The sequence below is a fragment of the Lissotriton vulgaris genome, chromosome 3_1 (assembly GCF_964263255.1).
Source record: "Lissotriton vulgaris chromosome 3_1, aLisVul1.2, whole genome shotgun sequence".
Classification (NCBI taxonomy): Eukaryota; Metazoa; Chordata; class Amphibia; order Caudata; family Salamandridae; genus Lissotriton; species Lissotriton vulgaris.
In genome coordinates, this window is record NC_141689.1 from 1746577197 (window position 1) to 1746604736 (window position 27540).

The 27540-nt window shown below is 44.7% G+C and overlaps 1 protein-coding gene across 1 annotated transcript in view; it reads left to right on the plus strand.

Annotated features, from left to right (window-relative positions):
* MFSD8 (major facilitator superfamily domain containing 8) overlaps positions 1-27540 on the plus strand; it is a 185579-nt gene that overhangs the window by 72729 nt on the left and 85310 nt on the right. The window contains exons 3-4 of the mRNA XM_086962181.1: positions 11368-11411; positions 23560-23800. Coding sequence (XP_086818307.1) covers positions 11368-11411; positions 23560-23800 — 285 coding nt within the window. The remainder of the gene's footprint in view (positions 1-11367; positions 11412-23559; positions 23801-27540) is intronic.

Here is a 27540-nt window from a genome sequence, read left to right on the forward strand (position 1 = left end):
AATTCTTCCCACGGTACGGCTTGCCCCGTGTCGTGTACTCAGATAACGGACAGCCATTCTCATCCGAGCTCATGAAACAGGTTTCCCTTCTGCTGGGATATCAGTGGAAATTCCACTGCGTCCGACATCCCGAAGCCGCTGGCCTTGTAGAGAGGCATAACCAGACACTGAAAACACGCCTTGCTAAAATCTGTAAAGAGAAAGGGGTCGACTGGATAGTCGCCCTGCCAGTTGCACTGTTCTATATGAGAATGGTCCCCCATTCGAGATCAGGACTATCCCCGTATGAAGTGGTCTTTGGACGACCACCGAATATGTGGGGGACGCCCATGCCTAAGAAAATAACCGATGTTGATTGTAACATGCTGACAGATTACCTTGCCTCCTTGATGTCTGCACTCCAATCATGTCGTTCACAGGTTGCTGCAGCTTTCCCCGACAACACTGATGTAAAGCCACACGATGTCCGTCCCGGGGATACAGTCTTAATTCGCAACTTCGACAGGAAAAGCCCGCTGGAGCCCTGCTGGAAGGAGCCGAAGATCGTCCTTCTTACCACGAGGACCGCAATCAAAGTGGAAGGCCGAAAGGGGTGGATCCACACGAGTCATATTAAAAAATGTAATGAACTATTGCCAGAGACTGACTCGTCCACCCCCTCCAAGGACTGCCTCGATACTAAAGACTTCAAAGTTCCAAAAAGAGAGAAAACTCCCCAAGAGGAGTATCGAACAAAACTTCGATCTAGCAAGTCAGACAGTTTAATTGTTTAAGTCCTCCCCTAGGTGAATCGGTTAAATAGTTTCTGACATGTATCCCCTAGATCGAGATAGAGAGAGAGAGAGACAACTCAAGAAACGTACATATTGTAAATCACTCCGTAGTCACTGTATAGTGACATTATTGATTATGTTTTTTCTAAGTCTTCTGATTATTGTTGCCAGTATATTGCTTCCTATATACTACCCTATCTTCAAGCGTGAACAATCTGCTTACAATGTCACTGCTGAACATTCTTTTAGTGAGTTACCCCCCCATGAATTATCTTACAGACTTGCGCTGCGCAACAATACATTCATTAGTATGTTACATCACTCCCATCAGACTAATAATGCTACAAACTGTTGGATATGTGGCCGACTCCCTCCCTATCAGAAATACAAGGGAGTTCTGCCCCTCTTTCCGTACCCGTTCACTCACAATGGCTCCTGTGGAGCATGGTTTAGAATAATTAATTCCTTAGATTCTGATATTGCTGTTTTCGAAGGAAATTGGGTTTGGGGAAACCTGAACTTAGTTCTGCTTAACGCCTGTTATCCTGACAAGAAGGGACTTCCCACTAGAATAGGAACTGATCTAGAAAATGAAGTATATGGATTAAGTAATTATACAATTAACCTTATGATTCTTACTGTTGAGTCTGAAGCTGCACCAGTTCTCCCTGCTATGTCAGTATTACCAGTCACAGGTGATTTATGTGTCAGAAAGAAGGGTTCAGTACACTTAGGTCATAGTAAATGTACTACTGTGGTCGAATTCAGTGATCAAGGCAAATCTTCCTTTAGAGCTACTCGTCATTCCTACTTTGTTTGTGGCCATACCGCATACATACGTTTACCTCCAGATTGGGATGGTACCTGTTACATCGCATTCCTTCTGCCACCTGTTTTCCTAGCCCCTCCTGATTATCACAGAAATACAAATCTAGTAACGACTAGACTTCGAAGAGATCTCCCGATTGTCGACTATACTGAAACGGCATGGGAGCAATACACAGATTTCAATAAAGGTTTCTTCCCCTACTTAGGTACTGTTTTTAATAGTAAACTGATACGAAGATTAACTAGAACCCTCGAAGCAGTAGTGAATGAAACTACCTCCGCTCTAGGTAACTTAACAGAGGAGCAATCTGCCATGCGGGTTGTTGTTCTCCAAAATCGTCTTGTTATTGACGTCATCCTAGCAGATAGGGGCGGAGCTTGTAAGGTCATCGGGTCAAGTTGCTGTGTTTTCATTCCAGAAAACGCGCCAACAGTATATAAAGCTATTACACGTCTTCATAAAATTGCAAGTTTGATACATCAGAATCCAGGCACCTGGACTTGGTCCGGTTGGTTCTGGACAACGTTGACCGCTTGGGGATGGAAGATCCTATCCTTCCTAGGCATTGCCCTTGTCATAGTATTCAGTTGCTGCCTGTGCCTACAGTGTGGGCCAGCGATTTGTGGTCTGTGCGCCACTTCATGTATTACACATTCCAGTTTTCACTTAAAACGCGAAAAGAAGAAAGAAGAGCAAATAATGTTACAAGAACAGACTGATCGATTTATGAGAATCGATATATCATGAAGGGTCCGTAGGGAACAAGGAGGGAATGAGGAAATATAAATTTTATGGTCAAGAAATGTTCCCTAACGTGTACCCCACCGTCTCCATGTACCAGCCTAAAGTGCATGTAACTTCCCTCCTGTGCCAGCTATGAAGACGCAAATACATTTGCGTCCAACGTTAACATGTCCTCTTTCAGATCCGCCCTGAACGGGTTGAATATTTCGTTCCTAAGTATGCCATGCCAACGTCTTTTTGTGGTGTACTTCACACGTTTTTCAGCTCTGGCGAAGTAGACTCTGACTTCTGCCATCGAGCCTTTTCTTGCCTGCCGACTCTGAAAGCCTCAGCCCAGGCTGCCTCTGTACCCGTGACCTCTGCCTTACTCCCTGCGCGGCTAACGGCGCGTAGTTCAGCCTGCTGCCTGCCAAGACTGTATTCAACCTTCGAATTATCTGCTCCACTCCTCAACATACATTCCTGCCTACTAGTTCAAATAAACATCTTTCCAGCTGCAGAGCAAAGGGCCTGGCCTCACTGTCTTCATGCAAGTAATTCATAGCTCCGTTACCATGGAAAGCCTTTGCCCCCTCGCATCTCATGCAGACACGTAGACGCCTATACACGCACTCACAGTCAGTATAGAGTAGCCTCTGCCCAAGAGACCTTTCCCTCTAGATAATATGGTTCCCAAACATCAGATATCAGATATGATCTAGGTACGAGTTGATCTGACATGCCAGACTTCTGTCTCTTTCCGCTAGTGTAAATGTCAAGTCCCCTGCACCTTCCAGTTCCACGTCAATCACACGTCATGCAGCTGCGCGCGCATCCAGGCCTCAGATTTCTGCTGACATTGCAAAACTCTGCCAAGTACCCACCTACTTGTGACACTTACATATGACGTTCTCTAGCACACCCCTCTATGTTCACGCCCAGTTCACTCCTCCTGATTACGTATTGCTAACACGTGTATGCTCTTATCTTGTTTCTCTCAGCTGTTACGCCTACTGTATTGGTTTTCAGTATATGCTTTAAGTATAAAAGTTATGTCTTGTCAATAAAGTATGCTCTATCCCTTCCTGCACCCCAGTGGTGGCAGGAACAAGATATCCGATCTGATACCATGACCATTCCTTTTTAAGGAATAAAACCCCTAAGAACTCTAACACCACGGACTCTGCCTCTTTCTTTCCGATTGAGTTATTTTTGTTTAAGTACTTACCTGCATAGAAATTAAGACGGTAAATCAAATATTTACCACAAAAGCAAAAATAAAATTTCTTGGCACACAGCCTGTGTTGCCCACACATCTCCAGATCTCGCTGCTCTATGATCAGGATTAGACCTTCAGGTATATTCTTTGCACAGTACCAGTGCCTCCAACTCCCCCATCTGGTTGCACATGGCATTTGGGAGCGTGGCCTCTGAATAACCTGTGCACCCAGTTTCCCTACTTTGAATGCCCTTTTTCAGCACTTATTAAATAAATGAAAAATCCCAGATCTTGTGGATCTGTGAGGAGTACGGCATGTTCTCTGCAACCATAAATTTTGGTTTCACTACATTTGCAGGTCTCCTCTTAAGTACCCACACTTCCCTTCCCCCCATCCCCACTGGTGTTGAGGGATGATTCCCAAGACGTGCTATATCCCGTCCAACAATTTGTGGCTATGTAGCACATTGTGTTGCTTGTGTTTCGGTTCAGGGAAGACCTGACTTGGCCGATCAGGCTAGACTGTTCGTATTGGAGCAGGGTCAAGACTGATTTGGCTCGGTCCATCCAGACTGAGGTGGCATGGCGGGCAAAAGAATGATGGGTTGCAATGCTACCTGAGCAATTGTCTGTTTATTCATTTATTTTGGCATTTTATAAAGCGCCTGGCTTACGCGCACCAGCGTGTCCCCGCGCTGAGAGAGAATAAAGTGGCCAGAACAGGGAGATTACATCAGTACTGAGCGGAAAAGATGTGTTTTGAGAGCTCTGCAGAACTTTGCCTCAGAAGGTTCGAGGCGCAGCTCCATCGGAAGCATATTCCAGCTCTTGGCTGCGAGTAGCCTGAAGGATCTGCCTCCCATTCGGGCTTTATGAATTTTGGGGACTGCTAATAGCCCGGTGCCATAGGATTTAAGCCTACGTCCTGGTCTATAGGGAGTGATAAGGCATTGTAGGGGGTAGGGCGCCTTGCCCTCGATGATACGATGACACATGCATAGTGCTTTAAAAATGATCCTCTCCTTGACTGGAAGCCAATGGAGGGATTTCAAAGCGACTCTAGAGGCGTTCTTCTTGGGAGCCTCAGCACCAGCCGGGCTGTGGCATTTTGAAGTACCTGGAGACGATTGAGGCTTTTAGCTGTTATTCCCAGATAGAGGAGGTTGGAGTAATCCAGTCTTGATGTAACCAAGGCATGCACCAGAGTCTGTCTGGTACCCACAGGAAGTAGGTCCAGGATCTTTCGTAGACTCTTGAGTATACCGAAGCACATCCCAACTTCACGATCTATCTGGGGAGCAAATGTCAGGGCGGAGTCAAACATTACCCCAAGATTTTTCGCCTGTTGGCAGGGCACTGGAGTGGAGCCCAAGCATGCAGGCCACCATGCCGAGGACCACAGATCCGGAAAAACCCCCTATCACTAGCACTTCAGTGTTGGACCCATTCAGCTTCAGGCAGTTGCCAGACATCCAGGATGCAAGCTCCTGCATGCAAGCACTGAAGCTGACTGCCGCGACATCAGGTGCCCGTGACAGTGAGATGACCAGTTGTGTGTCATCGGCATATGACACTAGTTGGATACCATAGCTTTCCACAATGGTAGCCACCGGGGAAGCATAAAGGTTAAATAGGGTGGGGCTCAGGGCCGAGCCCTGAGGCACCCCTTGATCAAGATTGAACATACGCAAGTAATGTTCACCTTGTCTGACCTGAAAACTCCAGTCGGTGAGGAAAGATTGAATCCATCTCAGCGCTGACCCTGTGACTCCACCCTTGTTAAGACACTGTAGCAGAGTATAATGTGCTACAGTGTCAAACGCTGCGCTTAGGTCAAGTAGAATGAGGGCCATAGTATGACCCTCATCTACCCCTTGCCTGATGGTCTCAGTGGCCATAAGCAACGCAGATTCCGTGGAATGGCGGGACCGGAAGCCAAACTGGTAGGATGAAGCAGGTTAGCTTGCTCAACAAATGCCATAAGCTGGAGATTTGCCACCTTTTCTGCCACTTTGGCCAGGTAAAGGAGGAGTGAAATGGGGCGGAGATTATCTAGCCTGTCCCAGCTAAGATTGGGGTTTTTTTTTAAGAGGGAGGACTACCGCCTGCTTCCAACTTTTAGGTACAGTATTGGATCTAAAGGAAAGATCCAGAACATCCCTAATATAGGGTTCCAGGATCTCAATAGTTTCTCCAAGAAGTTTAGGTGATGCCGGATCACGGGGGGTTCCTGACTTAATGGAGCGGCATATCTGCTGGAGCCCGTCGGGGGATGGAGTGGAAAAATGGTCCAGCCTGTTGACCCCCCAACCTCCAGTGTGTTTTCTCTGAACTCAATTCCCTTTTTCTTTCCCCCTGAGAAAGTGGAATAGATGGTAGCCACTTTGTCAGAAAAAAAGCAGCGATGCGGTTACAGGATTCCTCCGAAACCGAGGACGGGTCAGCAGATGAGCCGCAGAAAGAGATCTCTTTATAAATTTTAAACAACTCCTTGGTCGAGTTTTTAGCTTCTCCTATCCTACCTGAGAAGTAAGTTGTTTTAGCACGCCTGATGGAGCTATGATATTTGTCTCAGTACCTCTGTTTAGCTTGGTCGAGGTATGCCACCCGCCACTGTCTTTCTAACTGCTTGCATTGTGATTTAGCTAAGCGAAGCTCATCACTGAACCAGGGGGCGGATTTCTGGGGTCTGCTGCCGAGGTTTTTCTGACAGAGAGGGGCTATTTCATCTAAGGCATTGTTAATGCGGCCTTCTAGTCTATCTGACGCCGTGTCAGCATCCTCACCTCCTGGTCTGCCGCCTTTAGTCAATGCAGTATGGAACTTGGCTTTGGAAAATGCAGACCATTTATGGCTCATATATTTAGAGTTAGTGCGTTTTTGAGTATTGCCTTTTCAACAAAACAAGGGGACCCACTCGGTACCTAGGGACCATGGGCGATCAATTATTAGGGAGAACAACGGTCCTTAGGATTAGCAAATCTAAACAGGACAATGGAATATAGACTCAAATCAGTACTATATCAGAAGGTTTATTCAGTACCCAGCCGGGCCTGAATCTTTTTAATCAAAAAAATATACATCAAAGTAGGTAGAGACCACCAGAGGGTCTAATTCAAAAGCTGATAGGGTACAAGCCTGTACCTATCCAGAGCACACTTGAACAGGGTTCAGGAGTGAGAGAAATAGGAAAGCAGGAAAACGTGAAGAGAATATCAGGCAGGCAAAAAAACGAAGTAGGAGCCAACTGTCCCTTGCAGCATAAATACAATTTGTAAAGCAAGTTCAGACATACAATTACTGTAACATTATTGACAAAATTGAAAGAGATTACAGAATTGTTAAAATGTCGACGACGTTTCGATCCCTTGCTCCTAGTGAACTGGGATCATCATCAGGACTTAATAATAGAATGCCTGTTTGTACTTTTGTCAGAGCCTGTTCAAAGCGGGAAAAATGGGAAGAAAAAGAAGGTTCTTGTTTAGAAACAACACTATGTCAGGGAATTATATACAGGAAAATACTTTTTGAACCTTCCATGGCACGCCAGGGTGCTGGGTGGTAAATTGTGCAAAACATTCTCATAGTCGTCACATTGTGGTGTTTCAATTCCTTTTGATCAAGTGCACGCAGGTTTTAGAGCCAGAACGATTAATAGCCCGAGGTGAGATGAATATCAGCGGTATCGCGCAATGTCAACTGGCAACAGAATCGTGATTGTGGCATGCCAGGGTGCTAGGCGGTCGATTGTGCACGTGTTCTTAAAGCCGTCACATTCGTGGTTCCTACTAATCAAGTGCACGCAGGTATATGCGCCGGAACGGTCGATTTATTCGAAGTGACTGTCAACGAAACCGTGATTGTGGCTGTTGTGTAGATAACGATCCGGCACATGGTGTGGGCGTTGGTTGTGCATGCAAGTCATATTTATAACTAGGTGCCACGACTCACTTGGTGCCTAGTGACAGTAACGTGTCCACCCTTTTACAAATACAAGGTAATGGATTACTTAATTAATTTGTTGCGAACTGCCCACCCCCTGGCGGTACTATAATTGCCCTTTTGCCTTTTAGATGGTCTCCCATACCCACTGATTCTCACCCTCTGCCGTCTGACTTGGAGTAAATACTCTGGCAGGTCTGTTTCACTGATCATATATATACTATCTCACTAGGCACCAAGTGAGTCGTGGCACCTAGTTATAAATATGACTTGCATGCACAACCAACGCCCACACCATGTGCCGGATCGTTATCTACACAACAGCCACAATCACGGTTTCGTTGACAGTCACTTCGAATAAATCGACCGTTCCGGCGCATATACCTGCGTGCACTTGATTAGTAGGAACCACGAATGTGACGGCTTTAAGAACACGTGCACAATCGACCGCCTAGCACCCTGGCATGCCACAATCACGATTCTGTTGCCAGTTGACATTGCGCGATACCGCTGATATTCATCTCACCTCGGGCTATTAATCATTCTGGCTCTAAAACCTGCGTGCACTTGATCAAAAGGAATTGAAACACCAGAATGTGACGACTATGAGAATGTTTTGCACAATTTACCACCCAGCACCCTGGCATGCCATGGAAGGTTCAAAAAGTATTTTCCTGTATATAATTCCCTGACATAGTGTTGTTTCTAAACAAGAACCTTCTTTTTCTTCCCATTTTTCCCGCTTTGAACAGGCTCTGACAAAAGTACAAACAGGCATTCTATTATTAAGTCCTGATGATGATTCCAGTTCACTAGGAGCAAGGGATCGAAACGTCGTCGACATTTTAACAATTCTGTAATCTCTTTCAATTTTGTCAATAATGTTACAGTAATTGTATGTCTGAACTTGCTTTACAAATTGTATTTATGCTGCAAGGGACAGTTGGCTCCTACTTCGTTTTTTTGCCTGATATTCTCTTCACGTTTTCCTGCTTTCCTATTTCTCTCACTCCTGAACCCTGTTCAAGTGTGCTCTGGATAGGTACAGGCTTGTACCCTATCAGCTTTTGAATTAGACCATCTGGTGGTCTCTACCTACTTTGATGTATATTTTTTTGATTAAAAAGATTCAGGCCCGGCTGGGTACTGAATAAACCTTCTGATATAGTACTGATTTGAGTCTATATTCCATTGTCCTGTTTAGATTTGCTAATCCTAAGGACCGTTGTTCTCCCTAATTTTTGAGTATTGCCAGCAGAAATATTTATAGTGAAGGGTACTAAAAGGTGGTCAGACCAAGGAATAGGGACGGGAGCCTTAACTTCAATGTCTTCCCATTTGGCAAAAATAGGGTCCAATAAATGGCCCTTATGGTGGGTAGGGGCATTAGATCTGATGTGTAAGTGGAGGGATAGTAGTTGCTGACAAAAGTCGGTAGCTCCTTTGTCAAGTTGGTCATCCAAATGGATTTTTAGGTCACCTAAAAGCATAAACTTGTCCCTACGCAGAGCAGCTTCTGTTAAGCCTTCAGTGAGGCAGGTAGTGAAGTTGGTAAAAGGGCCAGGGGGGCGATAGACCAGGAAGCCCTTCAGTGTGTTACTAGTGTTAGCCTTAATGGAGAAGGCTCCTGTCTCACTGTCAGCGATAGCAAGAGGTTCAAGTTGACAGCAGAGTGGCTGTTTAGAAATTATAGCTACCCCACCACCTCTGCCCACAGTTCTATCCAGTCTTACCATGGTATAGCCAGCAGGGAGGGAAACAACTATATCCGGTTCTGAGTTGGCATCCAGCCATGTCTCAGTAAGAAATAGGAGGTCAAGTTTCATATCTATGAGCAGGTCATAAATGTCAAGATTATGTTTCCGCATAGATCTGGTGTTAAGTAGTCCGCATGTAAGGCTAGTGATCTCAGCCTTAGATGTGGGTGTGCTATGCCAGTTATAGTGACACTCCTTACAGTTGCTAGAGCCTTCCACATTGAGGCTGTGGAAACAGGCTTCAGCAAATACAGGATAGAGGGCGCGGAGTTGCTGCGCACTCCAGTGTATTGCAGACCCATTTCGACCAGGGGTAGGGGCCCCAGTCCCCGGCCGGCCGTGGACGGGCGCGGACAGGCTTGCCTTAGGCGCGCCTTCGGCTCGCTGTCGACGCGCCCGCTGCGCGGAGGAGTGGTCATTGCCTAATATAGGATGGTAAAGGAAGTGACGCAGCAGGGGGAGGAGCCGCGTCCCTCCGTTCAATCGGCACAAAATCGCCGTGACGGACCGGGGACTGAATCAGGTGGGTGCTAGGTGCAGAGCAAAGATCTAATCAGCACACAATTCACGCCCCAATAGAAGTGTTTAATTTTAAAAATAGAGTGCACCAAGGCGCTACACAAAAGAAAAGAAGTTGCGCTGGACGGTTTCCAATCAATCGCACCAGTGCCAGACACTCGATAAAAATGATCCTCACGCTGTCAGCGCAAGCTCACACTGCTCTCACCAGCGCGGCAGAAGTTACAGGCAGCTATGTAGTCTGTTGTTAGACATATTGCAAACATTTCTCCCACCTCCTTTTGTATGTTTAATGGATTTCACAGTAAACCATTTAAGGGTATTTTGGGACTAGAGTTTGATCTTCATGTTAAATTTGGTTAAATCCACTTCTTTTTTTTTTTTTGCAGTAGCAGCCAGCAAAACAGTTTATGGAGCTGAAAATTGGAAATCATATTTTTTGATTATCCCAAACAACATTGTCACTGATCTGACAAGCTGAATAAAATCTGAAATAAAGCACCTTAGGCAGGATATGCCACGAATTGGCAGAATTGCATGAAAATCAGTCAAATGGTGCCAAGATTCTGTAAAACGCCTCAAATTAATCATTATTACAAAGTCTATCATTCACCCTGACATTCAATAAATGCAATATACTTTACTATAATCAGGGCAACTAGAATCATATGATACTGTGGTGTTTTCCACATAAATATGGATTTGCTGCATTTTGCCACATAATACATCAATTGCTACATCATTTGCAGATTTCGCCCACCCAAAAATTCTAGCTCAGACAAATCAAAATGTATGTAAAATGCAGCAACACCTGTTGCGGTGCAGTAGAAGGTCTTTTCCAAAAGTTCAGTGGTCACTTTTCAATTGCCTATTGCTGTATTTGAGTGTCAAACATTTACTCATAAGGTGGAATATATGCACAGACCGTGTTAATGTGTGAAAAAGCAAAATATGCAGTCCAAAATGTACTGCCACATAATTTACCTTTTTTTGCTTCGTAATTTAGTCAATTGTGCAGCATAATTTGATACTTCCCTGTCGCATAATTTCAGTGGCCCTGAATATGAGGATTTCACAGTATAAAAAATATATTTCCTCTACGTTTCGGCTTCCTTCCTCTTCAGGCAATTTACGTTTGTTTTCTCAGTGACTTCTTATCTGTTTGTTCTCTTGTTAGCTTTCAGCGTCTTGACAAAATATATTTATGATACTGAACATTAAGGTGTTCTGATGACATTATAATTAACCACTAGGCTGAGGTGTTAGTGAATCTCACCACATGCCCTGAGATGGCATCATATAATCATGTTTACCAGTTATGTATTTGTATGTTACATGTTTATTTTGGTGGGGTTACGATGAAAACATTGCCTTTTTTCACACCCTCATGTAATCCTTTAAGTGAAATATGCAAAGTAATCCTTTAAGTGAAATATGCAAAGTATTTCATGGTGCATAGTGAAATATGGGCTTTTTTTTACCACTGCGCGTCGTATATATGTGTATAAATTTATTTCTTTACATATACTCTTCTTAATAGTAGCCTGCATTGCTTCCTTGACTAGTTGTCTTTGACATAAATTAATCTCTTTTTTCCCTCAACAGGGTTTTCAATTGTGATTACATCTGTTTGGCCATACCTCCACAAGGTATGTATAGTTTAAACTTGTGTCATTCTGTAAAGTTAAAAAATATATATTTCTATCTGCACAGAGGCCTACAGAAGCATTTAAATATTTTAAGGCTATAGGTGGCGAAATGATTCCGTTAGTTTTGTCTTTATTTTATTTCTAGCCAAGGAAGTCACAAGCCCACAGATCAGTTGTCTGCGCACATTAGTTGAATATGTATTCTTACTTTTTATTTCGACAGTAATCTTATTGTATAGTGTGTCAGAGCATCCTGAAGCAGCGAAAAGGCTGCAGATTGGAATCAGGTGAACAAAAAAGGCCAGGGCTGTTAGCATGTTGTTAATAAGGGCTTGTTATCCTTCCTTTCTTAAGGGGTCCTTCTAGGATTTACTGTCTCTAGTTTGTCCTTCCGATCACCTGTACCTTAAATTAATATGTGTATAAAGTTGTCATTTAAATACTGTCCTGGAATGTGTACTTATGTAGTTTGTACCTGCATAGTTTCAACAGTAGCATCTTTCAGGAATTATCGAGGTGTCCTGATTACAGTATAACAATCAGGTAACCCTTGTTGAAAGGAAAGATAGAGCCTGCAAACGCGCTATCTGGCTCAGACTAGGCCATTCAGTGAATCTAATACATCTAGAGAGCTCTGCAGAGTACGGCCCAGCTAAATGAAGAATATTCTTGTACATCCCAGCAGTTTACTGATCATTTTTCTTTTTTCTTGTTCTCCTTAAATTGATCATTTAAGAGTCCGTTATGCTGCACCGTTAGCTCCTGCCGTGTTCAAACTCCTGCTTCAGCCGGATGCTCGACAGCCCTTATATCTGCTGTTTAGCCGTTTTTCCAGGTCCAGTGCTGGGCCCTGCTCCACCCCAGTCTCTCCCAGGAGAAACGTCTCCCTTACATTTGGCGCCTGGGGTTCTTCACACTGAGATGTTTTCCCACATACACTGTACCATCTGTGGAATAAAGCACAACACGTCTGCAGGCCAATCGTGTTTAAAGACAAAACCGTCAGCAGCCAATGAAAAAAAAAAAACAAGTGATAATTCTAATTTCAACAGACAAGAGCATCCACTCAAACTCCATGTGGAACATACAGTGCTCATTTAAATTCAGTTTAAACAGGGTTTCGTACACTTTACACCCAGTACTCTCAAGGTCTATTGGAACATGAAGAGAAGATTGACACTGTTACTTCGATGATACTAATGAGCAGGTGGCAGGATCTTTTCACAGGAAGAATGAGAGGCGCCCATGTGGTGCAGATAAAGGTACATAAACATGCTGCTGAATTCTATACAACTTTCTGAAAATCATACTTTACTACAAAATGCAGAATATGAGCAAATGTATAATGCTAAACAAAGGGGTTTCTGAGCCTAAGGAAACCATGCAATTTAGCATGCATGTTAAGCTAACTGAACACTTCCGGTTAGTACAAGAACAACATTAAAACGTGGTTACTTAATATATCTGTGCATGTTCAGGAATGCACGTGTAAAGGTAACAAGTTTATTCGGTTATGCTTTCTCACAAGGGGTCCCTAGCACCGTTATCTCTCAGACTTAGACTCCCACGCATGTTCCAGGTCGTCATACTTTTCCCTTTGAACCATGGAGCAAATAGCCTAGTCCAGAAGGGATGTTTGTGGTCACAGTACTTCTTCATGCATTTGAGGTAGTGCCTTTATTGTTTTAGCTTTATCACTGCGGCCCAGAACACCACTGTGTGATGCCAACTTTGATGTCATGTGTACCACTGCTGCCTTCACAACTGAAAATCTGTGTTTAGGATATGCACTTTTTAAGGTCTTCTGATATTTAAAACAAGAGCTTTTTGCCTATCTAACTCCGTGTCTAACATAAGTTACAGGTACAATTCACCTATACCAGGTCCGAGTGCTAATTAGCACACGCCAGAAGAAGGGTAAGTGCATTACTTACCTACGCACACTACAAAACAGTAAGTGTGCAACCACACGGTCCTGAAGAAAGCCCAACGACCCAACAGGGTACCCAAGGGCTGAAAAATGTCGACCACTCAATTTTTAAATAGGTGCATTAGAACAGTGACTCTTCTATTCACACACCACCTCTCTCTTTTTAGCTTTACCCCATCATCAACGCAATAAAAATAGTCCTGATAGATGGAGGTAATTTTAGACACATTTCACTCTCACCATCACTGATCACTATTGTGAATACCAGTTGATCTCCCTCCAGTCGGAGGAAAGCATAACAAAAGATCTGATGATGATACTTTTCATGTAATCACGCTTGCTTAAAATCAAAATATACTGCACCAACGGCTTCAACGTGAATGAGGGTTTATAAAGACAGTAAGACCCATGACCCTGGTTAGAAACAGGACAAGTGATTCATCCTCCTTTGATTACTTGCTTCCTGGTCAGAGTGGCAACTGTCATCTGTCCAGTAGTCTCATGAGTAGTAAACAATGTGTCATATTGGCGAAAGTGGTCAGTCTAGCAGGGTGGTAGCTGACGATTAGCGTGGAGGAGCCGTTCCACCTCAAATCCAGCATAGGGCTAGTGTTGCAGGGTATAATAGTCTCATCCGTCTGGTCCAGTACAATCCGCCACAGCCGGGACTTCACGAGGGCCATTGTTCATGTTGTCCGCCCACATCATGCTTCCACACTCACCCATACACAACACCTCCTTTACAGGGGTGGCTGCTCAGTTAAGGCAGAGAAGTGTCGTCCCACTGCTTTAAGAACAGTGCAGAAGAAAATCATAGTGATAATAATGAAACAGTATTATCCTTTTATTTTTCCGTTCCTAGGTGCAGGGAGGGGCAGGGCTGGCCAAAGCATGGGCCAGAGGAGGAGTGGTGAGCACATTCAAAGTGCGCATGAATGTTTGACTGGCTGTCTTGAGCCGGCCACACAATCATGGGCACTTTGCATGTTCACTAATAATAACATTATGGGGTGAGCGGTGCACTCCTGCTTAGCTTCTCAAACAATTCCTTGAAAGTACTTCAATGCTGCGTGCGTCACAGGGTTTAGGAACTGCCTGTATCCCTAAAGTAATAGTAAAACCGGATCACGCGTACTCTTCGTTTGGGATACACGCTTACGGCTCGATGTTGGAACTTATCATGGCTCCGTAATTGCTATACAGAAGGACGATTCTTCCTCTTGACTACACTAAAATAAGATTTGGACATTGATTGCACAGCTTACTTGCAAAAGGAACTGGGAATAGAAGTTCTGTTTGGGAGATAAATAAGTTCGGTAGATACTGTGTTTTCTTAGCCTTGAAAAAGCCCATATGGGGCGAAACGCGCGTCGGCTGTGAAGAGCCTGTTTTAAAAAAAATAGAAATAAAGATTGATTTGCATCTACACCACGTGATTTCTTTCGGATTAAAAAATCTACATTTGGGTGCATAAATTGCACATAGATGAAAGACACTATGGATAATGTGCACTGATATGTTTTCCTGTTCCCATGTAATAGTAAAACATGTTCAGGACCTCTATGAGCCTGAAGAACCTGTGAGCAGTGCCATGTGTATTTAGCATTAAACGTTTCCTATTTAATCCTTTTCCTTGTGCACCTTTAACTCAATAACTTTTCTCACAACCAATTGTTATACCAAATGCTTAGTGTATTCAATGCAGATTTATGCTGATTCACAAAACATTTTTTATATACCATCTGTATTATAATTTCAACTGCATCTTTCAAATATCATTAGATTGTTCAATATAAAATACAAAAAATCTTTCTGTGCCACCGCAATTTTTAGTTCGTTAATTCAATGGTAATTGAAAATAAGTATGCAGATCAGGGGTTCGGCGAATGTAATAGTCGTAAAATATTCACAGCATGTCACCTCAGATGGTGCGCATACAGTTTAAACCTGTAACAACAGAGGTAGATTGTGATTAAGTACTTGTTTAAAGATGGCCACTGTGGGACATTAGTGACAGGTATTGCGGTTGTTTGAGTAGTCCGTTTTAAGTTGCTACTCCAGAAAGACGCAACGGTTTGACCAACGTTCGGGTTTCGGAGTAGTCGCTGAAGGAAAACATTGGGTAGCAGTTGGTTCATCATCACATAACAGGGAGCAGGTCAGACATCATTGTCTTACCATGTCAGAATACATTGGGTTGGCGACCTGCTGTGTTGCTGACTTATTGGTTTACTTTTTGCAGTATTGGTTGGTGGAACTGTGTAGACGACTTCAAAGAACCAGTTGGGTCTGTGTTTTCAAAAGGTACGCTATTGCATTTAGATGGTGTGTATTGGAGAATATATTTTTAAAAATCTGGTATTGTTGTGACATATCATCATTTTTCAGGGCAGGTTGTTCACATTGTGTGTAAGTACCAAATTCCTGGTTCTTGTTAGGTGACATAGATTCCCTATGGTGTTGGACAAGGTGTGATAAGAGGTCTAAAGACACAGTGCATGAGCATTAAATAACAAATTATCCGAGGAAGTGGCACTGGAAGTTGTGCTGAAGGCGGTTTCTAAAAGCTAAGATTAATTGTGTTAGCTATATTAATTGTGCATTTTTTAAATCATGTCATTTATGTTTATTCAATTCAGTGTCCCCTGAAGAAGGGACGCTCTGTCCCAAAATGTATTGGGCAAAAGAAATCGCAATGTGGAATACATAGATGTATATTTTTTGTATTTTATATTAAACAATGTAATGATGTTTGAAAGATGCTGTTGAAATTATAATACAGACTGTATATAAAAAAGGTTTTGTGAATCAACATGAATCTGCAATGAATACACTAATCATTTGGTATAACAATTGATTTTGAGAAAAGTTATTGAGTCAAAGGTTCACACAGTTGGGTCTAATTTTGAATGAATAATGATTAAATAAGAGACATTGTATGCTAAATACACATGGCAGTGCTCACAGGTTCTTCAGGCTCACAGAGGTCCTGAAAATGTTTTACTGTCACATTGCATGTTTCTCACCGGGCTGCATTACGCAGCACGGTGGGGAACATGCCCAGGCTCCCTGTTCCAGTCTGAGTACTTAACCAAGGCCCTCAGACCGATCACAATGCTGTAATGCAGCAATATGATTGGTTTAGGGGAACCAATCGCAACGTTGCATTGCAGGGTTGTCATTGGCTTAGGGAGCCTAGGAGCCAGGGTGATTCCTGTAACGAGGCGAGGCGGCAGAGAGGCAGCGGCTGGCGACCGTTACCTACCAGCCACCACTGCTTCTTTAGCGGTCCCCACTCAGATGTCGCCCACCATCCAAGGTGTGATCAGTGGTCCCAATCCCTACAGGTGCCGGAGCTCGTCCTTGTCTTCCCCAACTTAGGCGAAGTGTGTTGTGCTGCCACTGAAGGAGGAGCATTCAAGAGCTGCGAACGAGTTGGCCACTTCCAATGCCGCTGCTTGTCCCAGCTCAGCCTAGTTTATAAGAAGGCTTTCCCAGTTCTCCCAAAATCGTTCGTCGCCTTCAGCACTTTTTTGGAGGCATTGGCATGCTCTAGCCTCCAGCGCTGGTCTCCGCCATGTACTGTTCCAGCCAGTCCCAAGTTCGTCAAACCGAGCCCGGTCATCTGCTATTACTGTAAGACGGGCAAGAAACAGGAGCAAGTATTTGAGGCCAGCCTCCTGGAGGTCCTTTTTCACCACCAAGCAAGAGGTCCACTGCTGCTAGACAGCTAATGTGTAGTCTGGGAAGATAGCCACAGAAACACTGTCTGTCCGAAAGTGTCCAGTCTCACGGGCTCTCTGCAGGATGTGATCTCTCCCCCTGTAGTGCAACAGACTGGCCACCACCAGTTGAGGTGGGTGCCCTGGGGGGGGTTTGCACCAGTACCCTGTGGGCTCGTTCCAGGGCAAAGAAAAGGATAAGCCCTGGGGAGGACATCTCTCTAGGTAAGCAGCCATTTCTTTCCCGTCCCCACTTTCTGGCAGCCCAGCCACCTGAATGTTGTTTTGTGGGCTGCGCCCTTCTCCGTCTCCACCTGTTAACACAAGGACTCCACCTCTGTGGTCATCGCGTTACCTGCTTTGGCAGCCTAGCCACCTTTGGGCTCAGTTCCTGTAGGGTGCCCTTATCGTGCTTCACTCTATCTGCCAGCCTGCGGTGATATTCATGCAGAATGCAAAGTTCTGAAGAGACCCTGTCTATCTCCAGTGAGACGTTGTCTGCCCAGAGCATCTTGTCCAGTTTATCAACTGAAGCAGCATTGGTGCCTTGATCTGTTGGTGACTGTGACCCCTCCCTACCCCCCTTCCACGGGGCTCCCACCTGTTTTGGGTGTTCCTCGCGATCCTCGTGCAGCCCATTTCTGCCCTGCGGTATCACTGCAGGTCACGCTCGAAGCGTTGTGGCCCCGCTGGTATAGAGAGCTCTCAAGCAGGTTGTGTCCGCCAGTGAGGCAGGTGCCAGGCCCCGCCATGCTCCTGCCTGTCCGTGGTGTGTGGGCCCCCAGTCGGGCCCAGCATGTGTGCAGTCCGAGGGGCCTAGGGATACAGAGCATCACTCCTAGTAAAATCCAGCCTGTTAACTCAGGAGCCGGGTGGCTGCCCCAAATCTCAGTTCAAGGAGGCAGCAAATGGACAATGGAACTGCTCCTGCTTCGCCCGGGTCCAACTCCAGCGGATCAGCCTGCAGAAATCTGTAGCGGTACTGCCTTCCTTTCCCTGCTACTGCCTTCAGGCAGCCCAGCCCCCGCAGGCAGCAGAAAGCCTCCACTGCAGTACGCCGGGCACACCTGTGTCGCTGGGCCCAGTCTCAGGCTTCAATCGCTCCTGGGGGCAACCCGATCATCATGCAGCTATACAACTTCTTGCCCTACCTCGGACGCCTGTGGCCGCTCCTCTTTGGTCCTGCCGCCAGGTAGCGTTGCCCGGGTAGGGCCAGCGGCACACTCCCAGTCCCACTTGCAGATCTGGTTTGGCCTTCTCCTCCACTATTTCAGGTAGCTGATGCCATCATTGCAGATAGTGCCATGGCCCACAGACCCTGCTTCGAGCTTGTCCCTGCCACTGCAGGGAGTCTGAAACTTGCACCATTGTCGTTGCTGCCGTGCCGGGAGACCAGGGGGCACAACCGTGGGTTAGTGCAGCCTCTGCACGGTCAGGATGACACCAGATAGAAGGTGGGTGGCGTGACCTCTATGGGAGTGCAGCCATCTTCCTGTACAGTTGCCACGCCACCCTCCTATAAGTTATCTGTACGAAGCCACAAATATCAATACATAATTGCTTTTATAAATTCTGTAGATATACTAAAATGTTACTACTGTTAGGACCTTCAGGCAGCCATTGTTCTCTGTATCAGTAACCAAGATAAACCCAGAGCTCTCATTTCTAGTGATCAGTATGGGTAAATATATTATCGTTTATCTCTAAATAACACAGCTTAGAGGGGAGAAGTGTTTCAAATTGTTAACTTTTTAGAAATCACAAACATTGAAAACAATTGCAAGGAGTACAGCACTTGTACCAATAGATAGAAGAGCCTTATTGAAAATAAATATTAGAATATAAAATACCTAACAACATAGATGAGAAAGATGGTATACCTTCGCCTTCACCAAACCCATCGTACACCAACGCACCAGACACCCCCAAACCCCACCGACCCCCGTCGCAACTGGAACAAGGTCACCGAAGAACATCTCACACCTTCCTCCGCTCAACCATACCACCGAAATCCATAGACACCAATACCTCAGCACGCAACCTCCACCGGTGGATATCCAACTGCTCAGACGCGCTGGTGCCCCACAAGACAGCACCCAGCCAGTAACACTCCAAGAAAGCCAACTGGTTCACTCCCGCCCACCATGAGTCCAGACACACCTGTAAATAGCTTTGAAGAGATGGAGGAACAATAAAATCCCGGAAAGCCACACAGCCTTCAAAGCCGCCACCTTCGGCTACCACACCCTCCTCAAAACTGCAAAGAAAACGCCCTTCAAGTCCGAATCAACGCCATCACACACAATAGCTAAGAACTCTTCGCAATCGTCAAGGAGTTCGCCAAACCCCACAGCGAGATCTCAGAAATTCCAACCTCGCAAGACCCCTGCAACAAACTCGGCACCTACTTCCACCAGAGGATCAAACAGATCTACGACAGTTTCGACACCCGAGACCTGCCCACCACTCCCTCCACCACCTCACGTGACGGCGACGACCCTCAACAGATCCTGCTCAACAGGACCCCTCTCACCACAGACCACACCCTCAAGACTATGAAGAGTATTCACTCCAGAGCCCCCTCGCCCCCCTTCCCGCACCACATCTTCCACAGAGTTGCCACACCATCTTCTCTAAACTACAGCACACTATTAACCGCTCTATCGAAACCGCCACCTTCCCCGATGACTGGAAACACATTGACATCACCCCTCTGCTGAAGAAACAGTCAGTGGACCCGACAGAACTCAAGAATTTCAGACCCATTTCCCTACTCCTCTTCCCAGCAAAGGTCGTTGAGCAGGCCATCATCGCCCAGCTCTCCGAGTTCATCAAAGCCAGCCACGTCCTGGACTCCTCTCAAATCGGGCTTCCGAAGAAACCTCAGTACCGAGGCCGCCCTCCTCTCTGCGACTGTCAACATTCGCTCCCTCCTCGACCAGGGAGAAACAGCAGCCCTTATCCCCCTCGACCTCGCGGCTGCCTTTCTCACCGTCTCCCATCATACCCTAATCATAAGACTCAACAACGCCAGCATCCATGACAAAGCCCTGGACTGGATCTGTTCACTGGTAGGACACAGTGAGTCAAACTTTGCCCGTTCCTTACAGAACCCACAGAGATCAGCCTCAGGGCTCCTACTTGAGCCTCATGCTTTTCAACATCTACAAGGCCCGCTTGCAACTATCACCAGGAGCCACGGACTCCACATTATATCCTACACCGATGACACCCATCTGATTCTCTCCCTCACTAACGAGCCCACCATTGCCAGAAACAACTTCCACAACAGGATAAAGGTCGCTGCCACCTGAATGAGAGACAGCTGCCTCAAGCTCAACTCGGACGAGACTAAAGTCCTCCTCCTTGGGGGCCCAACACCTTCATCGGGCAAGACTCAACGTGGCCTGCCGAGCTAAGACCCCTCCCCCTCACCCCCTGACCACACACTAAATCTCTACATCATACTGGACTTCTCACTCACCATGAACCATCAGATCAACGCCATCATCTCATCATGCTTCCACGCTCTTTGTCTGCTAGGAAGACCTGCAGATGGAGCCCCACTGACACCAGGAAGATGGTCACCCACCACCTCCTCAGAAGCAGACTTGACTACGACAACACACTCTATGCAGGAACCATCCAGAAACTCCTCAGGAAACTTCAGAACGTGCAGAATGCCGCAGCCAGACTGGTCCTCAACATCCTCCACCACAGCCACATCTCCCAACACCTACGAGAACTCCACTGGCACCCAGTCAACAAAAAAATCACCTTTAAGCTCCTCACACACGCCTACAAATCCCTCAACAATGCTGGACCAGAATACCTGAACCTCCGCCTCTCATTCCCCGAACCCACCAGACACATCCGCTCTGCCCAACTAGCTATTGCCACCGTCCCGGGGATCCGCAAGACCAGAACCGGAGGAAGATCCTTCTCCTACCTTGCGGCCAAATCCTGGAACGCCATGCCTCTCCCCGTATCTGTTGCAATTCAGGAAGAATCTCAAGACCTTGTTCTTTGAATTAACCACAGCGCCCAGTCAGGCCTGCAGCCCCCCCCCCAGGCACCTTGAGACCCTCACGGGTGAGTAGCCTCGCTTAACAAGTACTGATTGATTGATTAAGTGCGAATGCTCAATATTGAGGATCCCTTTAACTAAGGTTTAGACAGATATGACAGGAGCCTACCTGCTTTATCTCCTGCTTCATGTGACCTCAGCATATATTCCTGCTACTCCATGCTTCTCATATGCTTTCCTTTACCAAATTATCCTACATTGTTGGATCTGATCCTTTAATTCCCTCAATCGTAATTGTATCTCTTGTTCGAAGATCATGTTTATCATATACAATCTTCTTATACAGTGACCCTTTATCACAACGTCAAGGTCTCCCATTCAACCAATATGTCATCATAATCATCATCTTCATTCAGTCAAAATATATTAGACCATAAAAGCACAATACAGTATATATAAAAAATTAAATAGAACGCTTTGCCAAACACATATAGATCAACTCTCGATTGTAAAAATAACAAAAACAGTCCTTTCCATACCTGATTAACAGTATTCTAGGGGAAATACTGACTTATAAACAATAAAAGTTCTTGGTCGGTCATCTTGAGGCAGCATACAGAAAGGTAAGAACCTCAAAACTGGGCCCGCCATACGATCCTGGTAAGCTCACCCAAACCAATACCGATTTGCTAAAATACATATAGATCATCCATAAATAGCATTGATCATAAAATTGATTAAACCGACTTCCTGGCGTAAAAAACGCTCCACAGAAAGGATGAAATTATTACACAGATGTCAATTGTCGGTAAGGACTGCAGGAATAGGTAAGCAGGACTGCATTGATAAAAATCAGTGCTTTAGACAACTTAATATGTAATGCTTCCTCCATTTTGTATAAAATTTACAAAAAAGAATAACATGCATGTTGTCTGTGGTGAAGCATTACCGCATGGGCAATTAGGTAAAATAGGGGACCAATCATTTACTTCAGGGAACGTAAGGATTTGGTGAAAGATGTCCATCCTGAAACGTTTTAAAACATATCTGTGCTTTTGATGTGGGACCTGTCTAAGATATAATTGGATGTTGTAACTGGTTAAAAATAGTTAGTTTCTTTGAACAGAAGGTTTTAAAAGTTCTTCCGACATCCTATTATTCTCCAAATGTGCTAAGCAGTCAGCTTTTAGGGCTTTCCTGTTCAATTTCCCTAGAATTTCAGAAGGTTTTAAAAGTTCTTCCGACATCCTATTATTCTCTGAATGTGCTAAGCAGTCAGCTTTTAGGTCTTTCCTGTTCAATTTCCTTAGAATTTCAGGGTTATTATTAAAGTATTCAGGATGACTCAGGAGCTTGCAAAAGCTCTCTACATACTTTAACGAGGGGACTTGTACATAATCAGTAGAATTTAGCCAGTCCCTGATGACAAGTTGATTTAAAACAGTGTACTCAGATGTCTATACTTTATGGCACAACAGGATTGGATGAGTCTTAATTAGATCTGTAGGAAACGATAATCCCAACTCTGCGTGACAAAGGTTGACGCGGATTTGCTGTGTCACCATTCTACTTTAAATAATTTAGAATTAAACCTCTATTGTTGCTTCTGGAGGGCTAGATCTCCATTACGCTAGCCTGTAAGCTCTATGTAGGGATATTCTTCATAGTCCTTCCTCCATTGAACATTACCATAAGAGTATTGTGGTTAGAAGTGGTCCCATGTACTAGAACATTGTGATGGGGAATGTGAAAGGTAACAAAAGTTGAGTGAACGTTATTTTCAGTAGTCAATGCACTGTCTGATCCATAATGATTTCTGCAAAGCACCAAACAAATTAAAACAGCAAAGAATGTGAAAATAACTAGCTGAGGAACCTAAAACCCATTCCTGGAGCATGATGTTGGCTGCTCAACCAGTTCCACTTCTCACCCCACATCCCTTAACCAGTGTTACCTCTGTTAGGCATTGACATATTGTAATGCTGCCTCTCAGCGTTCATGAAGGAAATTCTAAATTAATGTCCCCCTTTTTTGTGCTTGATTGTTAAATAAGTGTGTGCAAAAAAGGATTAACATCTCTTTTTGGTACAGAAGTATGCGATTTCTACCTCATGGAATGATTTTCTTTTCTGTTTAAATATTAGTTGCATTAATGTATTCTTGGATTTGCATATCATGTCATCCCAAATTGAAATGTTAACAATCAACCAGTCATAGCCTTTAAAAATGTACTGTGAACTGGACCACAATATGTTTCTTGGTTGTTTAACATTTCTTATTATCTACCCACCCTTGCTTGTTGGATCCCAGTCAGAATGCACGATATGCCCTTCTTATTTTTCCTACTGTATTTTTCTATATAGAGTAGAATAAAATATGGTTTGATATATTGATCTTATTTGTGTTTTTTGTAATCATGGAGAGGTATGTATCTCATGGTTCTTAAAGTGCTTTTCATGTTTTCCGCAGATTGATCAAACAGCAGATACCAGTTTCCTAGGATGGATTATAGCTTCATACAGCCTCGGGCAGATGGTAGCCTCTCCTCTGTTTGGCGTGTGGTCGAATTACAGACCAAGAAGAGAGCCACTTGTTGTCTCAATTTCCATTTCTGTGGCTGCAAGCATCCTTTACTCTTATGTCCATGTTCCTCATTCCAACAATAAATACTACATGCTAATTTCCCGTGCACTTGTGGGGTTTGGAGCAGGTAAATATAAAAAGAACATATTTCATAGAATACTGATTCATTGTTATCCACTAATTCCAAAGATGTTTCAGTGTTATGCTGAGTTGGAGCTTTTAGGTTCTTTGGGTGAAGTCTGCAGTATGTGAGTTAAAATAGGGGGGAGCTCCAGCTTTACCCTCACCTTATTGTGGTTGAGAGTATTTCCTGTGGTGGTACTCTCTCGGGGGAGGAAGTGTGGAAAACCTGAATCTAACCTATTGAGAGTATAAACTAGCTCATTGTCAGGGACTGTCTGGGACACAGTCAGGGACTTGGGCAAAGACTGGTGACTGGGTAGAAAATTAAGCAGAAAAATGAGTACAGCACTGCCCAGGATCTCACTGGAAGTCAGAGGAGAAAAGGGATCCAAAGGGGAAGCCTGCACAAAGAAACAAGATGGCTAAGACTCAGGAAGGACAGGCACTCATGAGGCGGTTGAGCATTCAGAATTGCTACACCCAGGACGTATGTGCAATACACTTATATATAAAACAACATTAACAATAAAGGGAATGTGGGGTAAAGCACTCGGGAGTGCCACACGGTAAGACTGAAGCGCAGTAAGTTCCTTGCCCACAATTACTGTTACACATACAGACTGCTAATATCCACATATAGGATATGCATGCAAAGGCAGGGTCTGTGGAGCTGATACCTATGGTGAGACATACTATAGGGCCTTTTTGCCTAAGACCCACAGTTACTCTTTTGTATTTAGATGTTATAAATGTAACTCAAAGACAATACTCACAGTGAACAAGAAACACCACCTAGGTAGTCAGCTGTACCCATGGATCCTGGCGATCAAACAGGAACACGCAAGGCAGAAACAGCAAGGGGGAGAACTAAACACTAGCACAATAGCTAGAAAGGAAGAGTACTTAACAGCACAGGAACATATCACAGGGCAAACTTGGCAGAAAGCAAGTAACAAGCATACAAGGTAATAGAAGCAAGACAGCAGAATAGAAAGACAGCAGACTAGGAAATGGAACCAAGGAAATGGGAAGAAAGTCAGGGACTGGAAAAGGATATATAGAAGGGAAGGCTACTAGGGTATACTAGAATAATGCTGGATCAGGAGTCAAGAAAACAAAGTAGCACTGAAGGCTGTGCTAGAGCAAGAACAATAATTTAGCAAAAGCTCAAAAGTCGAGGTAGCACTGCAGGCAGTGCTAGTTCGGGAACAGGAAATTACTATAGCTCAGGAGTCAATGTAGCACTGCAGGCAGTGCTAGTTCAAGGAAATAGCTACAGTTCAGGAAACAAGGAGTCAAGAGAGCTCTACAAGCAGTGTAAATCAGGAACAAGAAATAGCTGAAGCTCAGCACCAGGAACAAAGAATAACTATAGGCCAGGAACCCAGGAAACAGTGTAGCACTGCAGACAGTGCTAATTCAGGCACATGGAATAGCTATAGCTCAAGAATCAAGGAACAAGGATTGACTATAGCTCATGAATCAAGGAAACAAGGATAACAAAAGTTCAGGAAACAAGGGTTGGTCTCACCAGTACACAGCTACAGCTGCCAACCTTGGCCTGCAGGGAGCTGGGGCTTAAAAGTGCTCACAGTAATCAAATGCATCAAGTGTGAACAGGCTAGACACAGCTAACCACAGATTAGCTGAATTCCTCCACCATCCTTGGCCTGCAAGGGTGGAGACTAATCAGTGAGCAGGGAATTCTAGGTAACAGAGTGTCAAACATTAGCAGGCTGGCTTCAAGCATGAGCAGGCTGGCTTTCACAAAACCTGACATGGATTGGGAATGGATGCCAATTCCCTAATAGTGGCCAAATGGATGAAAGTCAGGATATGCATGCAGGGGAGTGTCTGAACTCTTATTAGAACACAGGAAAGTGACACTCTGCACCCCTCTGGTGGTGGGCACAAGAGTACAGGGAGAGAAGTGTGCCACTCATGGCCTTTTATCTTCAGGATATTCCGTAGGGCAAGCCAGATCTTGCAGTACTCCACTTTGTTTTTTTATGCACCTTTATATAGTGCAAACCTGACCCAAGGATATTCAATCACTTTGCAAGAGAACAAAAACATGTTAGGTGTTAATGTTTTCATAAGGATTTAAGTCAAATAACCAGAAGATAAGTGTGACAATCACCCAATGTCAGTTCCCTACCTCTCTGAGGACTGTAGAAGCATCATCCTGCCCCACCTACCCTACCATCCCTATCACCCACATTACTCCAACTCTTGACTAGGGTGCGCTCAGTTCCATGACTTAGGATATGAGGTTCTTGTTTCCGAGGGCAATGATCTGCTTTGCCACTCGGATATTTTTACGTTTTAGCTCTCAAACTTGGAAACGTCCAGAATCTTGAGTACCATATGTCTCTTCTCCAGGATCTACCATAAACTTTCAATGCATTTACCTTCTGCGGTGGCCGTCTGTTGGACACATAGAGAGAGATTGTTTTTTGAGCTTCAGAGAGATGTGCTGACCCTTCTGGCCTTGAAGCAGGTAATTCTCTTTAGTCCGTCTGGCCCTGCCACACCACCATCAGACATCGCTCCAGCACCAAGCCTGTTATTTCCTCAATCGGGGGTAGCACAAAGTCCCAAAAAGCTGTATCCGTGGGCAGGACCCAATGATGTGTGTCAAAGTCCCATCCTCCTGCCATCCTCTCTAGTACCCCTGCATGCCCCAGATGACCCATCTGTGATAACCTTTTCTGACTGTCTCATGTGTGAGTGGCAAAGTTATTCTTGCGGATGAGGATATAATCCCATTGCTTCTCATAGAGGAATATTTTAAATTTACATACCCAGGAATGTTGAAACGGGGTTCTTCCCTTCGCGTTTAGAGTTGAGCATCTTGGAGATAGGAAATGTAGCATGCTGATTTCCCGTACAAGTCTATAGGTACCTCTCAAATGGGGTCCAGTTTCTACTTGCCCCCTGTTTAATGCTAGGGTCATGGAGCCAGTAGTGTAGCAGCATATATCTGTAGTGCTCTGCTTTGGGAAGATCATACGCGACATTCAGATGTTCACAAGTCTAAACCTCTTTGACTAAACGTATCTGTTTTTCAGTCTTTCTGGAATGTCAGTCTGTTTTGGACAGGGATCAACTCTATATTTTTCCAGGGTGATATCAAGGGCAACAGGAATGGAGTCAGCCCCCTCCTGACCTCCAAGCGGTCCCAAACCTGTAGGGTGGCGCTCGTCACTGGCAATATGTATAGTGAGGGAGATCCAGTGCGTACAGCCAGACAAAAGAGAAGCAGTGTCTTCAGCTCATATTTATAATCTCTGGGAATGTATAGTGCGAGTATTTTAAAAATGTAGAGGCTCTTTGGGAAACATTGACATCTTAAGAGCTGCAATTATTCCAAGACGGGGTGTATTGTCTTTCTGTATCACTGTCATAAGAGTATTCTCTAAGGTGAGGCCCAGATATGTGATAGTTGAGTCTGCCCATTTAAACAGGGTTTAATCTCGCAGTTCTTCAACACACACTTTAGATGCTGAGCCATAGAGGAGTTCTGATTTCCTAAGGTTAATTTTAAATCCAGATATCTGCCGCTATGGCTGGAGCTCAGCCAAACTTGAGGTCTGTCACAGAGCAGAATGTAGTCTTCAAAATTGTAAGTTTGATATGCTGGACCCTCTTTGATTTTGGTGTTAGTGCTTATCCACTAGGCGAAGGATTCAAAGGCTATGACTAAAAGCAGGGGTGACAGGGGTCCATCCTGTCTAATATACT